A 17,492-nucleotide genomic window follows, 5' to 3' on the forward strand; every position below is an offset into this window, starting at 1 on the left:
GAGGTCTTCAGCACCACAGCACAGACCTGCACCACTTGAGCCGAAGGAGTCCTTTCATCAATCAGGAGAGCACCCTCCGAGGCAGATATAGTGCCCGTCCGACCACTGGCGTTGCACAGGGTGGCCCTAAGCCATAACTTAGATTCTGTTCCTCAGTCACCTTCTGTAAATCATCTAAAATTTTCCTGCCTCACAAAGACAGACTCTTAATTCATTGTTTGTGAAACTCTGTTAAGTTCCTCTGATGGAAGGTGTAAGAGGAACATGCAGAAGTTGTATTTTTCACCACTGTGACTCACTCAAAAGAAATCTGAAATATTAATCTCTCGTCCAAATAAAGTGCTATCGGTGCGATCTTTGCCAAGAAACTTCCTCCTTGCTACCGCCAGTGGTGGTGGGGCAGGGCGAGCTGTACTTCACCACATCTAATTGCATCCAGGGAGAAATGGAGAAACCTGAAGTGGTTCCCAGGAACGTATTAGAAAACCTGAACTAAAATGAGAATGATTTCATGTCGAATGAGACAAATGCAGAGTTGATACTCCAATGCTTCACACATCCACTTGTCCTTGGCACAGAGAAAATGAGATTTTTAATATCTGAAAAACAGATTGCCACGAAGACTCATCCATTGTAAATTTAAGCTGCCTCTATAGCAACTTAAGCTGGAGACAGGCTTGTTCATTACGTTCGATTCTACAATTGCGGCCATGATTTCCATATTAATATTGAATTCTTTTATTATCCCTACTAGAAACTGGACGGGTTGCCAGTTGTATGTTTTCCCTGTGTTATTAACAGGTAATTTATTTAATGAATAATGCGAAGAGGGCAAAGGTTTGTGAGTTTTTACTTGCATATCAGCCGTAGATTACAGCGACACCTGTTTTTGCTGCTATTATTAAACCTGGTTCAGCATATTAGTTTATAATAAAAAGAATGGTATTGATGGGCTGTTTGAGAAGTTTGATGGCTGAAGTCATATTCTTTAGGTTGCATGATCTGGCTAAAATGATGTTTCGGTTGTTTCCCTTCTAACGATTAATCGGATCGGAGAGATCCTTGACACGTCCCCTTCACGATTTCTCTGTGCTCACGTGAACTTTAGACCAACCATCCTTTGGGCAGGGAGATCCAGCTGTGACCCTGTCTAGTGGCTGCTGGCTCTGCTCTGCAAGCAGCTAAAGGAAGAATTTATTTCCCTTGCATTTTTTCCTATGTAGCCTTTGCTTTTGCAATTACAGCTGCCTGGAGGACTGTCAAGTCTACCCTATACTTCGATCCTGTGTCTGTGACTACCGGCAATCTCCTCCTGAATATCCCACCAGCCACCACAGCTTTTATCCCAGCAAAACCCTAATACCTCCCAAAGCCTTTTCTCTCCCTTTCCGTTTCCACTGAATCTCTGTTATTGCCCTCATCACCCAGGTTCACAAGCTCAGCATCCTCTGAAGCACTTCCTTCCTTTTCCATTCTCAACTCACACCCATGCACCAAACTCCCAGAATTGATTTATAATGTACTGGAAATCTTTACCATCCTGTCCTTTCTAGGAGTCCTGTTACTGCCTCCTATAGATTTGTTCCCTTTATCTTATGCAGCCCCAAGTCCACTTAACATTGTTTCATGATCATCAGTTTGATCTTCTGTTTTCTTCAGGCCTTATTCCAAGCTCTCATCCTAGAAGGAGGCATGAGAACTAGAGTCCTAAGATGCTTGTCACTAGATACTGTGTCCTTCAGAAAGTTGGTGTATATTTAAGGCTATCATTTATTTTTGTTCAACACAAAAAAACCCCTGCTTTGGTTTTCAAAGACAAAATCTGGCAACCAGTCAACAATATGATCTCATTGCTTTTGCGACTGTAGTTTTTTAATGCAGTCGAGTTTTAACTGGGAAGTGTTTTGTTGCAGAACTGTTTCTGGAGGGGGAGATTTTGGGGGGGCTGGCTGCAGGAAATCCCTGGGGTCTGTCTTTTCCCATCCCTCAGTGATTTAACAGTGTCACGACTGGTGTCCTAGGCAATAGAAAAAGATGGGAGAATTCACAGATTCACAGAAGTTTAGGGCAGGAAGGGACCTCGTGAGCTCATCGGATCCAGCTCCCCAGTTGAGGACAATGCCAGGGTTATGCATGGCATCTCAAGAAATGGTTTAGGATATGCCCACCTGATCCTAAGGGCTGAAACAAAGCAGTGTCCCTTTCCCCTCTCCCTTAAATCCCTTCCCATCGGGAATGGGGAGTCCAGCATTGCTGCTTATTGCACTGGAAGGTTTGCCATTGTTTGCCAGCAGTGTAGTTCTGATTCATGCGATTCTGCGTCCCTGGGTATTCGAGTGTTTTCCTACTGATAATTCTAGTTCTAGTAATGCATATCTAGTAAGGCAAATCCTCAGCGGTATGTAGTACAACTAATTTTTTCCATGGTCTGCCTAACTGTGATGACCTGCCTTCCACTTTTCCGCTGGTTGATTACCTTTGCAGTGCTTTCAATCTGTGTCAGTCTGGGGAGAAAGACACCAGCAATGGTAGCTAAAGAAAACATTAGGTCATTCATTTTCCTAATATTTAGTGCCTACTTTAGAACCACTTGCAAATGACATGAACTAACTAACTCTTCTGCAACTGCTGCAAGGTATTTGGTGACTGCAATTAGTCTTATTTCTTAAGTGGTAATAACCTCTCTCTTCCTAAATGGAGGCTCAGTTTATAAGACACGCATAGCCCCAGATATCAGCTTTCTCACAGGAGTGCTTGCTGTGTACCTTAATGTATTTGTTTGATTATATAAGGAGATGGATTTGTTACAGATTATCCAGAGAGCAACACTTAATGTTTCCAGATTTAAAATATATTCTCACAGAGAGCATTCAGCTGGTCAGCCTTCCTAGCTCTGTAAGCTCTCCATTTATAATATGAGTCATTGCAATATGCATGGTGTTGACATGTAAAGAATTACGTCCCAGATGTAAAGACAAAGGGTGCCTTAAAATCGATGGCAAAGCTCTGCCTGAAGACAAAGGGAAGAAGGTTGGGCCCTAGCAGTGCTTCAGATGAAACGACTGAAAGGTGGCACAGGAGAAGTTAGAGGCTCACAGACAGGGCTTTCCTAACTGGGACCCCAATAATGGCCGCATCCATGTTAATCCTGTCTCAGGGCAGAGGGATCAGGGGTCAGCCACTTTTTGCAACAGTGAGCTGAATCAACGCAGCTGGCCCTACGGTGGGCCGCCATTTGTGACCCCACTACCACTTCTGTTGGCATCGATTCCCTCTGCCACTGAATGCTACAGATTCCCCCCACAGCCGTGGGCCAGATACAGTCTCTCCACAGGCCAGATCCAACCCACGGGCCCCAGCTCACTGGCCCTTGTGCTAGGTGACCTCTTATGGTTCCTTCCTGCACTCGGTTTCTTTGCTTTCTGTTCTGAAAATGAGCACAGCATTGCACAGTATTTCAAAGTGCAGATCACTACTCACCTGGCGGGGCTTTTACAAGGTTGCCTCTCACAGCAGGCTTTTGCTTTTGAAGTGGGAAGTCAATAAATTGGATATAAGGAAAATTTTCTTTATGATTTGAGTGACCAGGGTCTGGAACAGACTCCCCCAGAGGTGGCACAGTCACCTACCCTGCAGATCTTCAAAAAATGACTGGGCGCGCACCTTGCTGCGGTCATCTGACCCCAGCAATTTTTCCTGCCCAAGCGCAGGATGATCTCAAGACGTCCCTTCTAGCTCCTAACATCTCTGAATACGTCCCCAGTGCGTGCAGTGTACAGTCGCAGTTCAGCCCCCGCTGACCAGCAGAGCTTATAGTCTAGGACAGGCAGGAAGGTTGGGGTACTGCACTTCATGAGACAGCGCACTGATCTTGTTTTAGTAGGGCTGTTTTTTTGGGGAACCAACATATATGTACTGGTTAGGAATTTCCTTTATCATCGTGGCTGCATCTCTCTAGTAGATGTATTGTAAAAGCCCGGCTAGGCTTGTATGAGGTTACCCAGCGCAGCGCTATCCAAATGTTATTGTCAGTAGCCAGATAATAAAATAAACCTTTGTTTTTTTGGGAGTGATAACTGTCTTTTTCTAAATTGTCTCTGTTACAGAATGGTAAATAACACCGAAGACCCCCACGAGGCTTTCTGACTTTCCCTCCCCATGTAAAGTATGCTCAGAACCTTTCCAGTAGTGTAAGTACCACATCAGCCAGTCACGCCAGCAAAGCGCAGGCTTCACATTTCTGTTGTCCAGTTTCAAGAGAGCAGAGGAATGGTAACAGCAGTGGTCAGCAGGATGCCCACCTGCAGAGCGGCAGCGTTTTGGCGCTTGCCAGTCTCTCACTGCTGGAAATACTGACCCTGATTCTCCTTGGGGTGGGTTTATGCTGTTATAAGTCCAGTGACTACTTTGTGACTCCTGGTTTTGCATCGTTTTAAGAAGGAGGAGAATCATGATGCCTGTTATTTTTAGAGATTACAACATCAGCATCAGGCACTGGAAATCCCATGTCTCCCAGGCAGACTGGTTAAATCTCCATGCTGGGCAAGAAAGTTTTATGCCCTTCCTGTGAGTTAGTAGAAGGGGATGGAGAAACCGTATGGGTGGTCAAATATAAGAAAAGGGAAAAAGCCTACAGCAGTTTCCATTAGAAGGGAAATAATTGCTTGCACCAGTCTTTAGTGGGAATGTCTCCTCAGTTTTTGCCTTGTTGTTTTTCGGCTTTTTAAAGATAATTGTAAAGGCAGTACAAAAATCTATGTCCTTATGCTGCTGCGTGTCTCAGCTTTGCTGTCTCTTTGGCTACGATGCAACATTTGGATCTGAATTCAAACTACCTCAGAAATCAAGGGTCTTTTAAACCCGGGGTTTACATTTGGTCCCCTAGTTTATATGCTTTTGCATGTTTTTCATCGGAGCAAACTGGTTTATTGGGGAAGCAGGAAAGAGAACGAACTCAGTTTAAAGATTGAAGTTTGCCATGTCTGAAACAGGAATGGGAAATCCTCTGCCGCAGAACAGGGAGAAAGAAGCAGGACTGAAAGCTTTTTTGCTGTTAATGTGGGAGAACCACTTTGAGGGATAAGATTATGGTTGCCTTAGTCATATCCAGGGATCCTGGTTTTCTCTGATTTAGAATAGTCCCCAGTTGTAAATGTAACCCAAAATCCACATTTTTCTATGATTAAAATAAAACACCACTAAAATATATATAGCTATCTATCTGTCTGTATAAATCTATATATATAGAGAGAGATAGCTATAGATAGATAGATTTCATAGACATCAGGGCTGGACGGGACCTCAGAAGATCATCGAGTCCAGCCCCCTGCCCAAAGGGCAGGAAGTCAGCTGGGGTCACAGGATCCCAGCAAGATAAGCATCCAGTTTCATCTTGAAGGTGTTCAATGAAGGCGCTTGAACCACCTCCGGTGGCAGGCTGTTCCAGACCTTGGGGGCTCGGACAGTAAAGAAGTTCTTCCTTATGTCCAGCCTGAAACGGTCTTGAAGTAGTTTGTGACCATTCGACCTCGTCATACCTTGGGGTGCTCTGGTGAACAAACGTTCCCCCAGATGCTGGTGGTCACCCCTGATAAACTTGTAGGTGGCCATCAGATCACCCCTGAGCCTGCGCTTTTCCAGGCTAAAGAGCCCCAGGGCTCTCAGCCTGTCATCGTAGGGTCTGCTTCCCTGACCTCTGATCATGCGCGTGGCTCTTCTCTGGACTCTCTCAAGCTTCTCCACATCCTTTTTGAATTGTGGAGCCCAAAACTGGACACAGCACTCCAGCTGCGGCCTCACTAAGGCCGAGTACAGGGGGAGAATGACGTCCCGGGATTTGCTTGAGAAGCATCTATGGATGCAAGCCAGCGTTTTGGTCGCTTTACTAGCCGCAGCATCGCACTGCAGGCTCATGTTCATCTCTGCAGGCTCATGTACATCTAAGATGTACTAAGATGTACTAGCATAGATAGTAGTATTTCATTTTAATCACGGAAAAATGTGGATTTTGGGTTACTTTTTTTAATTTGGAAAGTGGGGTTGGTTTTTTTTTTTAATCAAAGAAAACCAAGATCCCTGGTCCTAGCTATATAATACGAATACTGGTATAGTCACACACCGTTGCTGCTGAGGCTCACAGCAGGAGTAACAATTGAGATGTTTGTTGTACTATGGCTGATTGTCAAGTAATCCACCACCGTGATTCAAAGAGGCCCTTGGGTGTAGCCATCAGATGGTTGTTTTCAGCTGCAACTGGATTTGAACAACCAGTGTAGACTTGAAAGGCTCCTTATCCCACTACCAGTCCCTGGAGCCTCCCCATCTTCTCTGCTCCTCACTGGAAATAGTTTAGATTTATTTCAGCATTAAATTAGCCACCCTTTAAAAATTGTGAGGGCCGAGTTCTCAACAGGAAAGAAACCTGGATGTAATGCAGTATCCTTTGGCTCTCATTATTATACCCATAAATTTGGAAGCTGCAGAGTGACTGGTGATTTTAGAGATCCTAGGTATGCTTTTATAGGAACAAGGACAGCTCCGGCTGTCAGTTTTAACTCTGAATCAGATCTTAATGAAAGGTCAATGCATGCCTTTTACATTTTGGTTATTGGTACCACTGGCCTGTCTACATTTCAGTTCCATTTTGCCTCTGAGCCCTGCTACATGTTCAAATTAAAGCTGGATAGAAACCAGCTATAGAATTGTTATACATTTTCAAGTGCTAACTTTATAGCTGGTTGGCTCTTTTTATGGCTGGATATAGTCGTTTTTATTGCATGATAATTACTTTGCATGTGTGGCCCATCTAAATTAATTGCAGGATTAACCAGTTCATTGTGTGATCTTTACTCTGCACTTCTGGCTGGTCTTCTTTTGCACATGTGACTGGTTTAAATTTATTGTGCGATCGACCAGTTAATTGCATAGTATATGTAACGTGTAGCAGGGGCATTTAACTTCTCGTAGTTTCAGTTGGATTCAGTTGAATTCAACTGGAGTCTGTGGGATTTAGCTGTCTTCCCAAATTGTTGTGGAGTCTTGCTGTCTTCTACACCAAAAATGATTACTTTTCAGTTGGTTCATATATGTTGGTACATGCTGTTAAAAAAAAGTTCCTTGGGTTGTATGTGCCTTATGGGGCAAGGGCAGGGGCAGGGGATGTTGACTGAGTAAAATAAGGCTGGAATTATTTGAAGAGGTAATATTTGGCTGCAGGAAGTGCACTGTGTTGCCCCACTTAAGGTATATGGTATACGGTTTGTTATAAGTATAACTGGTATAAAGTTTATCTATCTATCTATCTATCTATCTATCATCGCTATTCTCAGATGAGATTAATTTTTAAAGGAATGAATTGGTATATCAAGTAAATGATGGGGGAGAAGAAAAGGTAAAGCCATAAAACAATAACAGTAGAAACTTCCCCTCCATCTGACCAGTTGTGAAATCATGACCCATTTTATGTGAGGCCACGTGAGACACCTATGGAAGGAAGGGAGGGAGGAACAAAGCAGGAAAGAGAGAGAAAGAGAAAAGGAGGAGGGAAGCAGCTCTCAAATCCACTGCAAACAAAAAGACCAAAAAAAACCCAAACAGAGGTTCAATTTGTAATTCTTTTTGATCAGTCTGCAGCACAGGAGAGAGCGCTGCTAGAAGGGCAGGGAGTTCGAATCTAACTTAGCACAGGACTTGGTGCTTGGTATAACTCAGCTTTGAGTCCCAGAGAATCAGCTTACAGCTCTGAGACGAGCTCCTTCCTCGGTCCAGGACGCCCCTTCTAGTCCAAGGTCCCTGCGTTCCCTCTGCGGCCTAAGGTAGATGAATTCTCTGTTCCAGTTTCTCTATCTGTACATTGCAGAGGATTATCTACTCACAAGATTGCTACAGATTCAGTTAATGTGTAAGGCAGTGACATATGATCATAAATGTCTGCATTCATTGCATGTTTCAAGCCGCATCCCAAAATGTGATTTACGGCCTGATAAGATCAGATCGTTTCAGCACCACCTCTTCCAGAGAATATGGGACAGGCCAGCGCTGACAGGTTGTGAGTGGGGACCCGTGTGGGTCACGGATGGCTCTAACCTTCCTGGGAGAAGGCAGCTTGGGTGTCACGTATTCTTGCGACTTGAGAGGGAAGCTGATCTAACTACACTAGACACTTCTGGTTGCGTATGGTTGTCTAGTAATGTCAGGGCTGTGGCTTTTTTATGACAATAAAAGCCCAAACGTAGCTGAAGTTCGACAACTAAAAGTGGTTTTGCCTCTGTAGTTTGTGTGATTCAGGGAACTGGTATATGCTGTACTGGCCTGCTTTTGCCAATGCAAGCTGCACCTGCTCAGTGATGCTTTGCCAGTAATGTTTTACCAGTAGCCCCTGTGTAGTAAAGAGAAGTCCTTATCTTGGAAGTAAAGCATAAGATAGGAGGCTTATATTGTGTGTGCGCGCCTGTTATATAGGCTCTTTGTTGCTGTTTCTCTGATACTTTGTTCTCATGACTAAATGGGCATCATTTGTTTAAGAAGGCTGTTGATCAATACTGCCAATCATGGGTTACAAAGGGAGGCATCAAGGGTGTTTGAACCCCAGTCAGGTCTGCTGGGGAGGGAAGTAGAGGGATAAATGGTTTTGTACACATACATGTCCATATAGTTGGGTCCCAGACCAAGTTTGTGTTCCTGCCACTTTGCTGTGTGAGGTTTGACAAGCCATTTTAGTCTCTCTCTGTCTCAGTTTCCCCATCTGTGAAGGAGCATTGATTGTGCTGCCCTGCCTTGCAGGAGCGCTGTAAACAGAAGTAGGTTATGAACGGCGACGTGTTCAGATTTGATGGTAATGGGGCCAGAAAGTGCCTAATGAACGATCCTAGTCTGAGACGGGGAAAAAAGCAGCTGATCTGAAGGGATGAACTGGGAGAAACCGGAAGTGGGGCAGTGATTCAGCTAGCCACCATACCCCTGACACCTGTAAAAGTAAAGCTTACCTGTCCAGTACCTGGATGGACTGTCACTTCCTGTCCCTGGCATGGTGGCTCAGTTTCCCCATTTAACTTGAGAAAAATGCTTTATTGCTTTGCATTGATTGGACCCTTTGTGTAACTTGTGAGTGCGAGTCCTGTCGCCCTCTGTCAGGGGACTCCTGGGTCTTTTTGTCCCTTTCCAGCCCTGAGTTGTTCTTTGTGGAAGGGGTTTAGCCATTACTCGGTACACGACTCTTTTTATCTTGATCTCGGGGTTTGCCCCTGAGTTTTGGCTCTGCATATGGTCACAGTCCTGCCCTGCATTATCACAGCTATCACAGTTCTGCCCTGCACTCAGCCGTCCTCGCTGCTCTTTGCTCTCTCCTTCGCGTCATAGCCACAGTTTTAGTTCCTTCTAATGGCTGCAAGGTAATTATGCTAGTGGAAACCCTATTTATTTTACTGATGGGGAACCTGAATAGCAGGGAGATGTAAAAGCATCCGTCAGAGGTGCCACTACAACTCAGGACTTCCTCGCTCCCAGCCTATGCCTAGCCAAAAGCAAGCCCTCATTTCTAAGACTTTTGATTAGGAAAATAGCAGTCATGTCGCGGTTTTCTCTGTAAAATGGAGCATAAAGTGTCCCCATTTGACAAGCGGGAGGAAGGTAAGACACACAAGTCAAGCTATCTGTCGAGGTTGATGCAGTGAGTCAGTGCGAACCCAGGTCTGCTTTCTGCCAGCCAGCCCGTATCCACTGGACCACTCTTGATCAAGCTCTGGGTTTTTGCTAAAGCTTTCTCAGAAACTTGAGGACTCTTAAAGGAGCGATGTGTTGATATTCCACTCTCAGCTTGTGTGCTGTAATTTGTGTAGCGGTGAGTATTTGATTACGTTGGATTTATTTTCAGAAGTTTCAGGCTGCTCTTATTAACTGTCACCATTTTGATCGAAAGCGTATGGCAGCGTTCTGCATTCATAAGGCAGTGTTTTGCATTCATCAACCAAACCAGTGAGGCTTGAGCTCAGTAGATCAGTTTGAAGTCTGATTTCGCTGCTCGGTGATGTTAGGTTTTGTTTCCCTGGGACGAGAGCAGGCGTTAGAAGTGCTACATTTTGTTTGTGCATCAAGGTGAACAGGAGTTGAGTCCTCTTTGAAAATCAGAAGGAAGAGAAGTGACGGCAGAAGCTAATTATGCTAACATACGGGTAGGGATGGCTCTATGTTCATTGACATGATGAGCACTTAAGACCTGATTTTTTCCTCTCTTGAGCGCTGGTATAACTCTGCAGAAGATGCTGGAGTTGCTACTGATCAACATAAGTGTTGCTTAGAAGAGAACTGGCGTCTTAATTTTCTCTGGCGCCCCAGAAGTCTCAGCACTGACGATGCTTCAAAAGAGGCATTACTTAATAGAGCGCAAAGGATTCGGGGGCATATCTGTGGTGCACAGCTGCCTTCTGTGCAGGCTGGAAAGAAAACAGGAAATGCATGTGAAGTGGGAATGAAATGGGTGGAAACTTGTGTTTGTTGATGGTCAGAGTCCAGTGTCCCCTAAAGGTTGTGCCCTCTGTGTGATCATCAAATTGTTTCTAAGATTTCTCCTATCTGCAGGTAGATGGAGAGCAGGCGTTGAGCTGGTACCAGTGGATATTAGTTCAGAGGAGCAGGCTGTGATGTTTATGGTGTGCTCTGTGGAGTGATCATAGCTTTGAAGGGAATTTCAATGTTTTCACTGAGTTCTCTGCCAGCATCAGCTGAAGCAACTGGTAACTTGGGAAAGACGAAAGGGGAGAGAAGCAAGAGCCTAGGGCAGGGAAGCCTCATCTGGATGACTAGGGTCACAGAGAAAAAATGTTGGGGGGGAAACATTTTGTATAGCATAAAATGTTGCTAAAAATTGACAAAGGAGGAAGAATAGCCTTTCGTTCTGAATCACTGGTTGAACTGTAACCCAGGTTGGTTATGAGAGCATGTCTCTGCAGTGGCTTATGTGAATCAAGTTGTTTGGTCTCAGTCCAGTTGGATAAATATACCATGTCACCACCGTGAAAAGCAGCATTGCAGTGGGTGATGCATTTGCTGACAGTCTCATCAGAGAAGCCTCAGCGCAAAGGGGAACCTAACTGGCCTTTCGTATCTCCTAGGCGGTCCACCGGTTGAAAGTGTGGTGGCTGTGTTTGGACGGCTGCTGCCTGGGCCGTGTCTGTTTAGTGGCTCGGTGACTGTGGTCTCTGGGGCCATAAAGCTAGTAGTTCTTACCAGCACTAGGTTCATATACATGTGCAGCTTGGAGACTAAAAAAGTTTGCCTGAAGTTCAGCAACCCTCAAGCAAAGTCTGGTGTGAGTAACTCTCCCCAATTGTCAGCTTTGTCCTGGCCTGCTTTACCCACCAGAATATTCTTACAGTTAACCTGGGACATAACCAGAAAGGTGGCTAGCCACGTCAGTCTGAAGCCAGGCAAAAGGTAGGGCAAGGTGGCATCCTAGGGCATGTTCAGGTGAGCACACACCTGAGGTTTGCGGCACCGCAAAGCTCACACACCGCATGCACAGGTGTTCGCTGCACTGATTTGCAGTGCAACAGGGTTTTTGACACTGGGAGATCCTGGAGTAAAAAAACACTGCGCCTCCAAAAAACAGGGCAGCATACGTGGCAGCAGATTGCGCCAAGGAAAACCAGAGCCTGGCCAGCCGGAGCCATGTTCTGGCTGCTGACAAGGCTCCACACACCTGGATTGCCACCACTGGAGCCCTGGGAGACCCCCAGGACCGACCCCAGGTAAGGCTGCTGGGGCCAGCACCTCCCAGCCTCCCCTACCCCTCTGAAGGCAACTTGCCACATGCAAGAGCACACGTGCAGGGGCATTCCCTGGGGACAAGTAGCAGTGGCACAACTATGTGTCACTGCTATTTATCCCTGGCGAAACGCACATGCGTGCTGATCTGAACGTGCCCTTTGAGGCTAACTGGTTCAGAGAAGCATGAGCTTTTGTAGGCAACAACCTACTTTATCAGATGCTAGCATGAAATGTTGCCTGAAGGTGCCACCCTGCCCTACCTTCTTCATGGGCCGTAACATAATTGTAAAGAAGGCAGGAAAATCATATGGGCAAAGTCATGTGTAGTGATTCCTTCTCCCCCCCCCCCCCAAAAAAAAATGTCCAGCCTTGGAAATGATCGTGTTTTGTCAAAAAAAAAAAGAAGAAAAAAAAGGAGGGGGACATGCAAAATGGGACACAATTGAGGGTCTTCCCACGGGAGAGCAGTTTGCTGTAAATCACAGTCATCTGAACATGCAGCTTTCCCACATCCTGATCAGAAGATAGGGTATCTGAATACTGTCTACGGTAGTTTGCTAAAAAGGTAGGCAAGTTTGACAGCCTCAGGCCATCACTAGCTTCATGTACTCACTGGCATCTTCAGTCCTTATCTCCCGTCTCCCCTGTGTTTTGCCTGCTGAGCCTTTTGCAGCTGGTTAAATCTCCCAGCAAAAACAGGGCACTAAAAAGCAAATTGAATTAAAGCTAGCCATAGGGGTTAAGGAGAATAAGAGGCTCTTACAAACATATCTGGGGATAAAGTGCTAGAGAATGTCCATTAATTAATGAGGTGGATGAAATTATAATGATTCTAAAATGACTGATTTACTTAATTGCTTTGTAAATTGGTCTTTAACAAGGAAAGCAAAAAAGAGGGGAGGAAGAACCAGAAAGTAATGGAGACCTTGTTTAAAATCTCTATGCTAAATAGTAACTTAGTATTGTTATTCATTAAGGAGCAGAGGAGGCTTGGGCATATTGGATGTGTTCCAGTGTTGCCACCTCCTGCAATTTTTTATCGCAAGTCTTGCAATATTTATTTCTTGTTCTCCTTGAAGTCCCAGTTGCTGCAGTCATTTGGCTGTGTGAGGCACCCAGTTTTCATTTAAAATTGAAAAGAGTGTGTGTCTAGCCCTTTGTGTGAAAAAAGCACTTCAAAATACCAATTTCAAGGTGCAAAATCTGGAAGGCAAATAAAAAAAATATCTCGGGTATATACTTTTTAAATGGAAAGTCATGCATCGAGGATAGTATCACCAGGAATGCAGGTAATAACCTTAGACAGAGGGACTCTATCTTGAAAATCACTCATACCGGAAAGGATCTTGGGGTCATAGTGGACACTATGTGCTTCTATCACAATGCTGTAGCAGAAAAAAACTGATATATAACCAAGGAGCAATGGGAGAAGAAGAGAGGTGATTTTCTCTCTGTAGGTAGCCTTGGTGAGATTGTTCCTGGGATACTATGTCCAGTTCTGGCATTTGTATTTTTAGAAGGTTGTTGAAAAATTGAAGAAGGTGTAGAAAAGAGCCAGAATAATGATTGGGAGGGCGGAGAAAATGCTGTGCGGTTTGAACTCTTAAAGTCTCTAATTTATCATAAGAAAGATTGAGAGACAACTTGATTACAGTGTATAATTGCAAGAAAATACCGGATACTAAAAGACTCTTCAATTTAGCAGAGAAAGGCATAAAAAGAGCCACTGTTTTGAAGCTAAAGCCTGACAAATTCAGACTGGAAATAAGACATGCATCTGTAACAGCACGGGAAATTTGCCACCGAGGGAAGTGATAGATTCTCTATCTCGTGATATCTTCACGCCTGGATGGCCTTTTGGATGTTATACTTTTAGGTATGCGCAAGTTGTCAGGCTCACCACAAGGGCATCTGGGTAAAATTTAAGGAACTCTGGTATACAACGTGCTATCCTAGATCAGTGTTTCTCAATCCATGGGTCGTGACCCAAAAGTGGGTCACAAGAATATATAAAAGGGTTACGAACAAACTTTAAAAATGGATCAACAAACTTTAAAAATGGATTCGCCTTTAAAGAAGAAAAGCAGGGGAAACCGTGGCTTTCCCCTTGGAGGCTGGCAGAGTTACAGCTTGCAAGGGGTTGCTTGGGTCCCCCCATGCCCCACACACTGTGGGGCTGGGACCCGGGGGCAGGGGGCAGCAGGTTGGGGGCGAGGGGCACTGGGTTGAGACTAACTATCGATGTTTACAAATGGGTCCCGGTACAAAAAAGGTTGAGAAATAGTGTCCTAGATGAGGCAAGGGGGGGCTGCTCTAGCACCTCCCGGCTTCTAGCCTGAGCCACGGCAGGCATGTGCCTGCATTTCCTCAGTCCAGGGGGAATGTCTTTACTGTTGCAAACTGGTTTAGCCTAGGCAGGTTAGACTAACCTGCAAAGATTGAATCAATTCAGGCTCAGGCATTTTGAATGTCTGTCCCTAGCCCAGGAGTGGCAGAGGCCCGATCCTGCAGACAGTGGCTCTCGGTGACGTCTGTCTCTGCCAGTCAGTCAGATCAGCTGTGCTGGGACATAACCCAGCACAACTGCTCCTACCACAAGACCAACATCTGTTTGTAGCCTCAGTGGCCCTTTTTGAGAAAGGATGGATTAACTGTGCAGTGAAAAGTGGGTAAACCAAAGCAGCTTAGATCTTGATGCGGAAAGTGGAATATTCTGGTCCGTCCCTAGTCCCTGACTGAGGTCCACTCCCTTTCTTTGCAGCAGAACAATGCACCGTACTTTTGCTCAGGAAATGGAGGTGAAGCTGAAAAGAGAGGAACCTACAGTCTAGAAATAAAGATTAAAATAAGATTAAGAGCTTCCCATGCAGGGTTTTTAGTATGACAAAGTCCTGCAAAGTGTAAAGCTGTGTTCTGAGTGCAGGTCTGCTCTGTAACATCTGGAAGGGAACATAAGGGACACACGAAACCCCAATCTTGCCAGAAGCCTGGGAAATCAATGAGCCCTCCTGGCACAACAGACTGGAGGATTGTGGCCACAATCTGTAGATGGTATTAGATTGGGAAATGTTGTAAACCCACTGTTGTTAGATAAAGTAATGCCAAACCTGAGGAGGTTAGCCAATAATAAAGTGAGATTCAGCCTGTGCAAGTGCAAGCCAGCATATGCAGGGAAAACGTTTAATGAGAGGAATATTTGGGGAACACAGTACCGGTCAGCACTGATGCTGGATAACGAACCAGCCTGTGATATGGTGCTGCCAAGCCAGCATGATGTTTGGGGCTTGTTGGAGAGATTGTGCCACAGAGCTGGGAGGTGGTCTTCCTATCTCTCTAAAAGCTTGAGATTAAAACCTAGCTCATCCTGCCTATGCCAGTGCACCTCAGTAACACGGACAAGTGCAGACTGAATAAAATTCAACAAAAAATGTGTCTTGAGTTACGTATCAATGCTAGGGACAAGACTAAAGGGCCAGAGAGCGGCCCTCCATCATCTCCATTGTCACTGCTAGTGTGACAATCGGCCATAAAACATCGGGCTCTCTTGGAAGTGAGGCAGCGTGAGTGACCACGACACAGCGGAGATGGGAGCAGCTTCCCCAGTATGGCTGGAGCCCGTCCCTTGCCCTCAGCTGTTGGGGCGGCAGGAGTTCTCTTGACTCCGTCTCCTTCCTTTCCCCCTAGGCATGCACATGGCCTCAGCCATCCGCGGGGGGACACGCATGCTTGTGGATTTTGGAAGGGGATTTGATGTATGGTAGGGGGATTGTTTTAGAGAAATAAGCAGCAGCAGCTTCTGAAGCTGAGGGGCAGAGCAGTGAAAGGGGCTGAGGGTCTTCTCTTAGTCTGAAGAAGGGAATTGAGAAGAGTCTTCAAATACCCGAAGAGGAGGGAGATGGGTTTTTCTCTGTGGCTGTAGGGGTCTGGACTAGGAGCAATGGCCTCAAGCTTCAGCAGAGGAATTTTAGATTGGAGATTCAGAGAAACTTTCTAGCTGCGAGGGTGGTCAAGCATGGGAGATGCTGTGAAATCTCCATCCTTGGAAGTTGTCAAGAGGAGTTGGACAGACACTTGACTAGGATGGTTTAGTCGGGGATGATCCTGCTGTAGGCAGGGGGCTGGACTAGATGAGGTCTCTTCCAGCCCTGCTTTCCTATGATCCTATGATATCTGGCTGCAGAACTGGAGCTGGGCACTTCTGCCCATCTCTCTAGATCTTGGGATCCTAGCAAAGGATGCAAATCCCTTTTCAAAAGGGACCTGCGTCTCCTTCCTGTTAAGCATAGCTCCCACTTGGCCCATTCCTCTCGGCCAGGTCTGGCCATTAGCCTGAGGTATGATCCTCCTGTAAGGACAGAAAGGGCCATGGTTCTTGTAAGGGAGAAAGAAATCAGAGAGTCCTGCAGGAAGGGAGGATGCCAAAAGCGATCCACAGCCCTGATGAAGTTGCCTCCCTAGCGCCTGAGCCTGCCTTTGCAGGGGAAAGGGCTGCAGACTTCTGTCTTTAATTAGAAGCTCAGGTCTCGGTCAGTATTTGCCCATGCCGCTCTCTTCTTGCAGTGGCATCGTCCCAGGTTCTTCTTAATGTTCCCGTGGCTTCTGAAATAAAACTGGCCAACAAAACGTGGGTCCTGCGAGGCTCCAGATTTCGGCTGGGGCAGTTCTGGGAACTCAGTTTTTTTTTTCTTTTTCCTTCCTGCTTCTGCAAGGCAGCCAAACATTAAGAACTGGAACTCTTTCCGCTATCATTTTAAGGAGTCATCATTCATAACCCCTTGTCAAGATCACATTAAGCTTCTGGAGGAGTTATTACTGCCGGCTCGGGGCTAGCCACTTGATTTCAAGGCTTGCAGAAGCATTTAGGTGGATTTGGGGGCTAGGCAAGATGGGGTTTACCATGGACTCTTGGTTGTGGCCATAATGATGCAGCAGCTTTCTTTGCTCTATAACACATGTTCTTTGAAGGCCAGAGGGCAGGAGAGGCATGTTCATTTTAGCAAGGTGGCGGGATTTAAAACAGGAGAGTGAGGAATGATTTGAAAAGTTCTAGGAAGGGATAATTAAGACAGCAAACAAACCTGAAAGGGCAGCCATCTCACTGAGTTCAGCTGGAGAAGGATCCGGCCTACTGGGCCTCCTTCCCCTGCCATTTATGTGGCTTCCAATATTATAAATTGAGACCAGAATCAGCCCTGTTGTCTTCTGTTAATTCCTGCATATAACATGCTTTGCATAATCCATAATGAGCCACTGAACTGAAATCAGCTTTTACATGTCACCTTATTTGTAGTCTGCTGGAAACCATGTCTCACTACACAGATGAACCCAGATTTACCATAGAGCAGATAGACCTGCTTCAGCGCCTGAGACGTACGGGAATGACCAGACATGAAATCCTCCATGCCTTGGAAACTTTGGACCGTCTTGATCAGGAGCATAGTGACAAGTTTGGAAGAAGGTCTGGCTACGGCGGCGGTTCTTACGGCAACAGTACCAACAACGTCCCAGCATCTTCTTCGACAGCCACAGCTTCCACACAGACCCAGCACTCTGGGATGTCCCCATCACCCAGCAACAGTTACGACACCTCCCCACAGCCTTGCACTACTAATCAGAACGGGAGGGAGAGTAACGAGAGGTTGTCGGCATTCAACGGGAAGATGTCTCCCACTCGCTATCCGCTTGCGAACAGCTTGGCTCAAAGGTCGTACAGTTTCGAAGCATCGGAA

General features: G+C 45.7%; 1 protein-coding gene across 1 annotated transcript in view; it reads left to right on the forward strand.

Annotated features, from left to right (window-relative positions):
• Positions 1-17,492, forward strand: part of HMBOX1 (homeobox containing 1) — a gene marked incomplete at its 3' end in the record, with an annotated part of 52,263 nt that extends 34,771 nt beyond the window's left edge. Inside the window, exon 3 of the mRNA XM_025210711.1 lies at positions 17,054-17,492. Coding sequence (XP_025066496.1) covers positions 17,054-17,492 — 439 coding nt within the window. The remainder of the gene's footprint in view (positions 1-17,053) is intronic.

Source organism: Alligator sinensis, unplaced genomic scaffold (assembly GCF_000455745.1).
Source record: "Alligator sinensis unplaced genomic scaffold, ASM45574v1 scaffold637_1, whole genome shotgun sequence".
NCBI classification, from domain to species: Eukaryota; Metazoa; Chordata; order Crocodylia; family Alligatoridae; genus Alligator; species Alligator sinensis.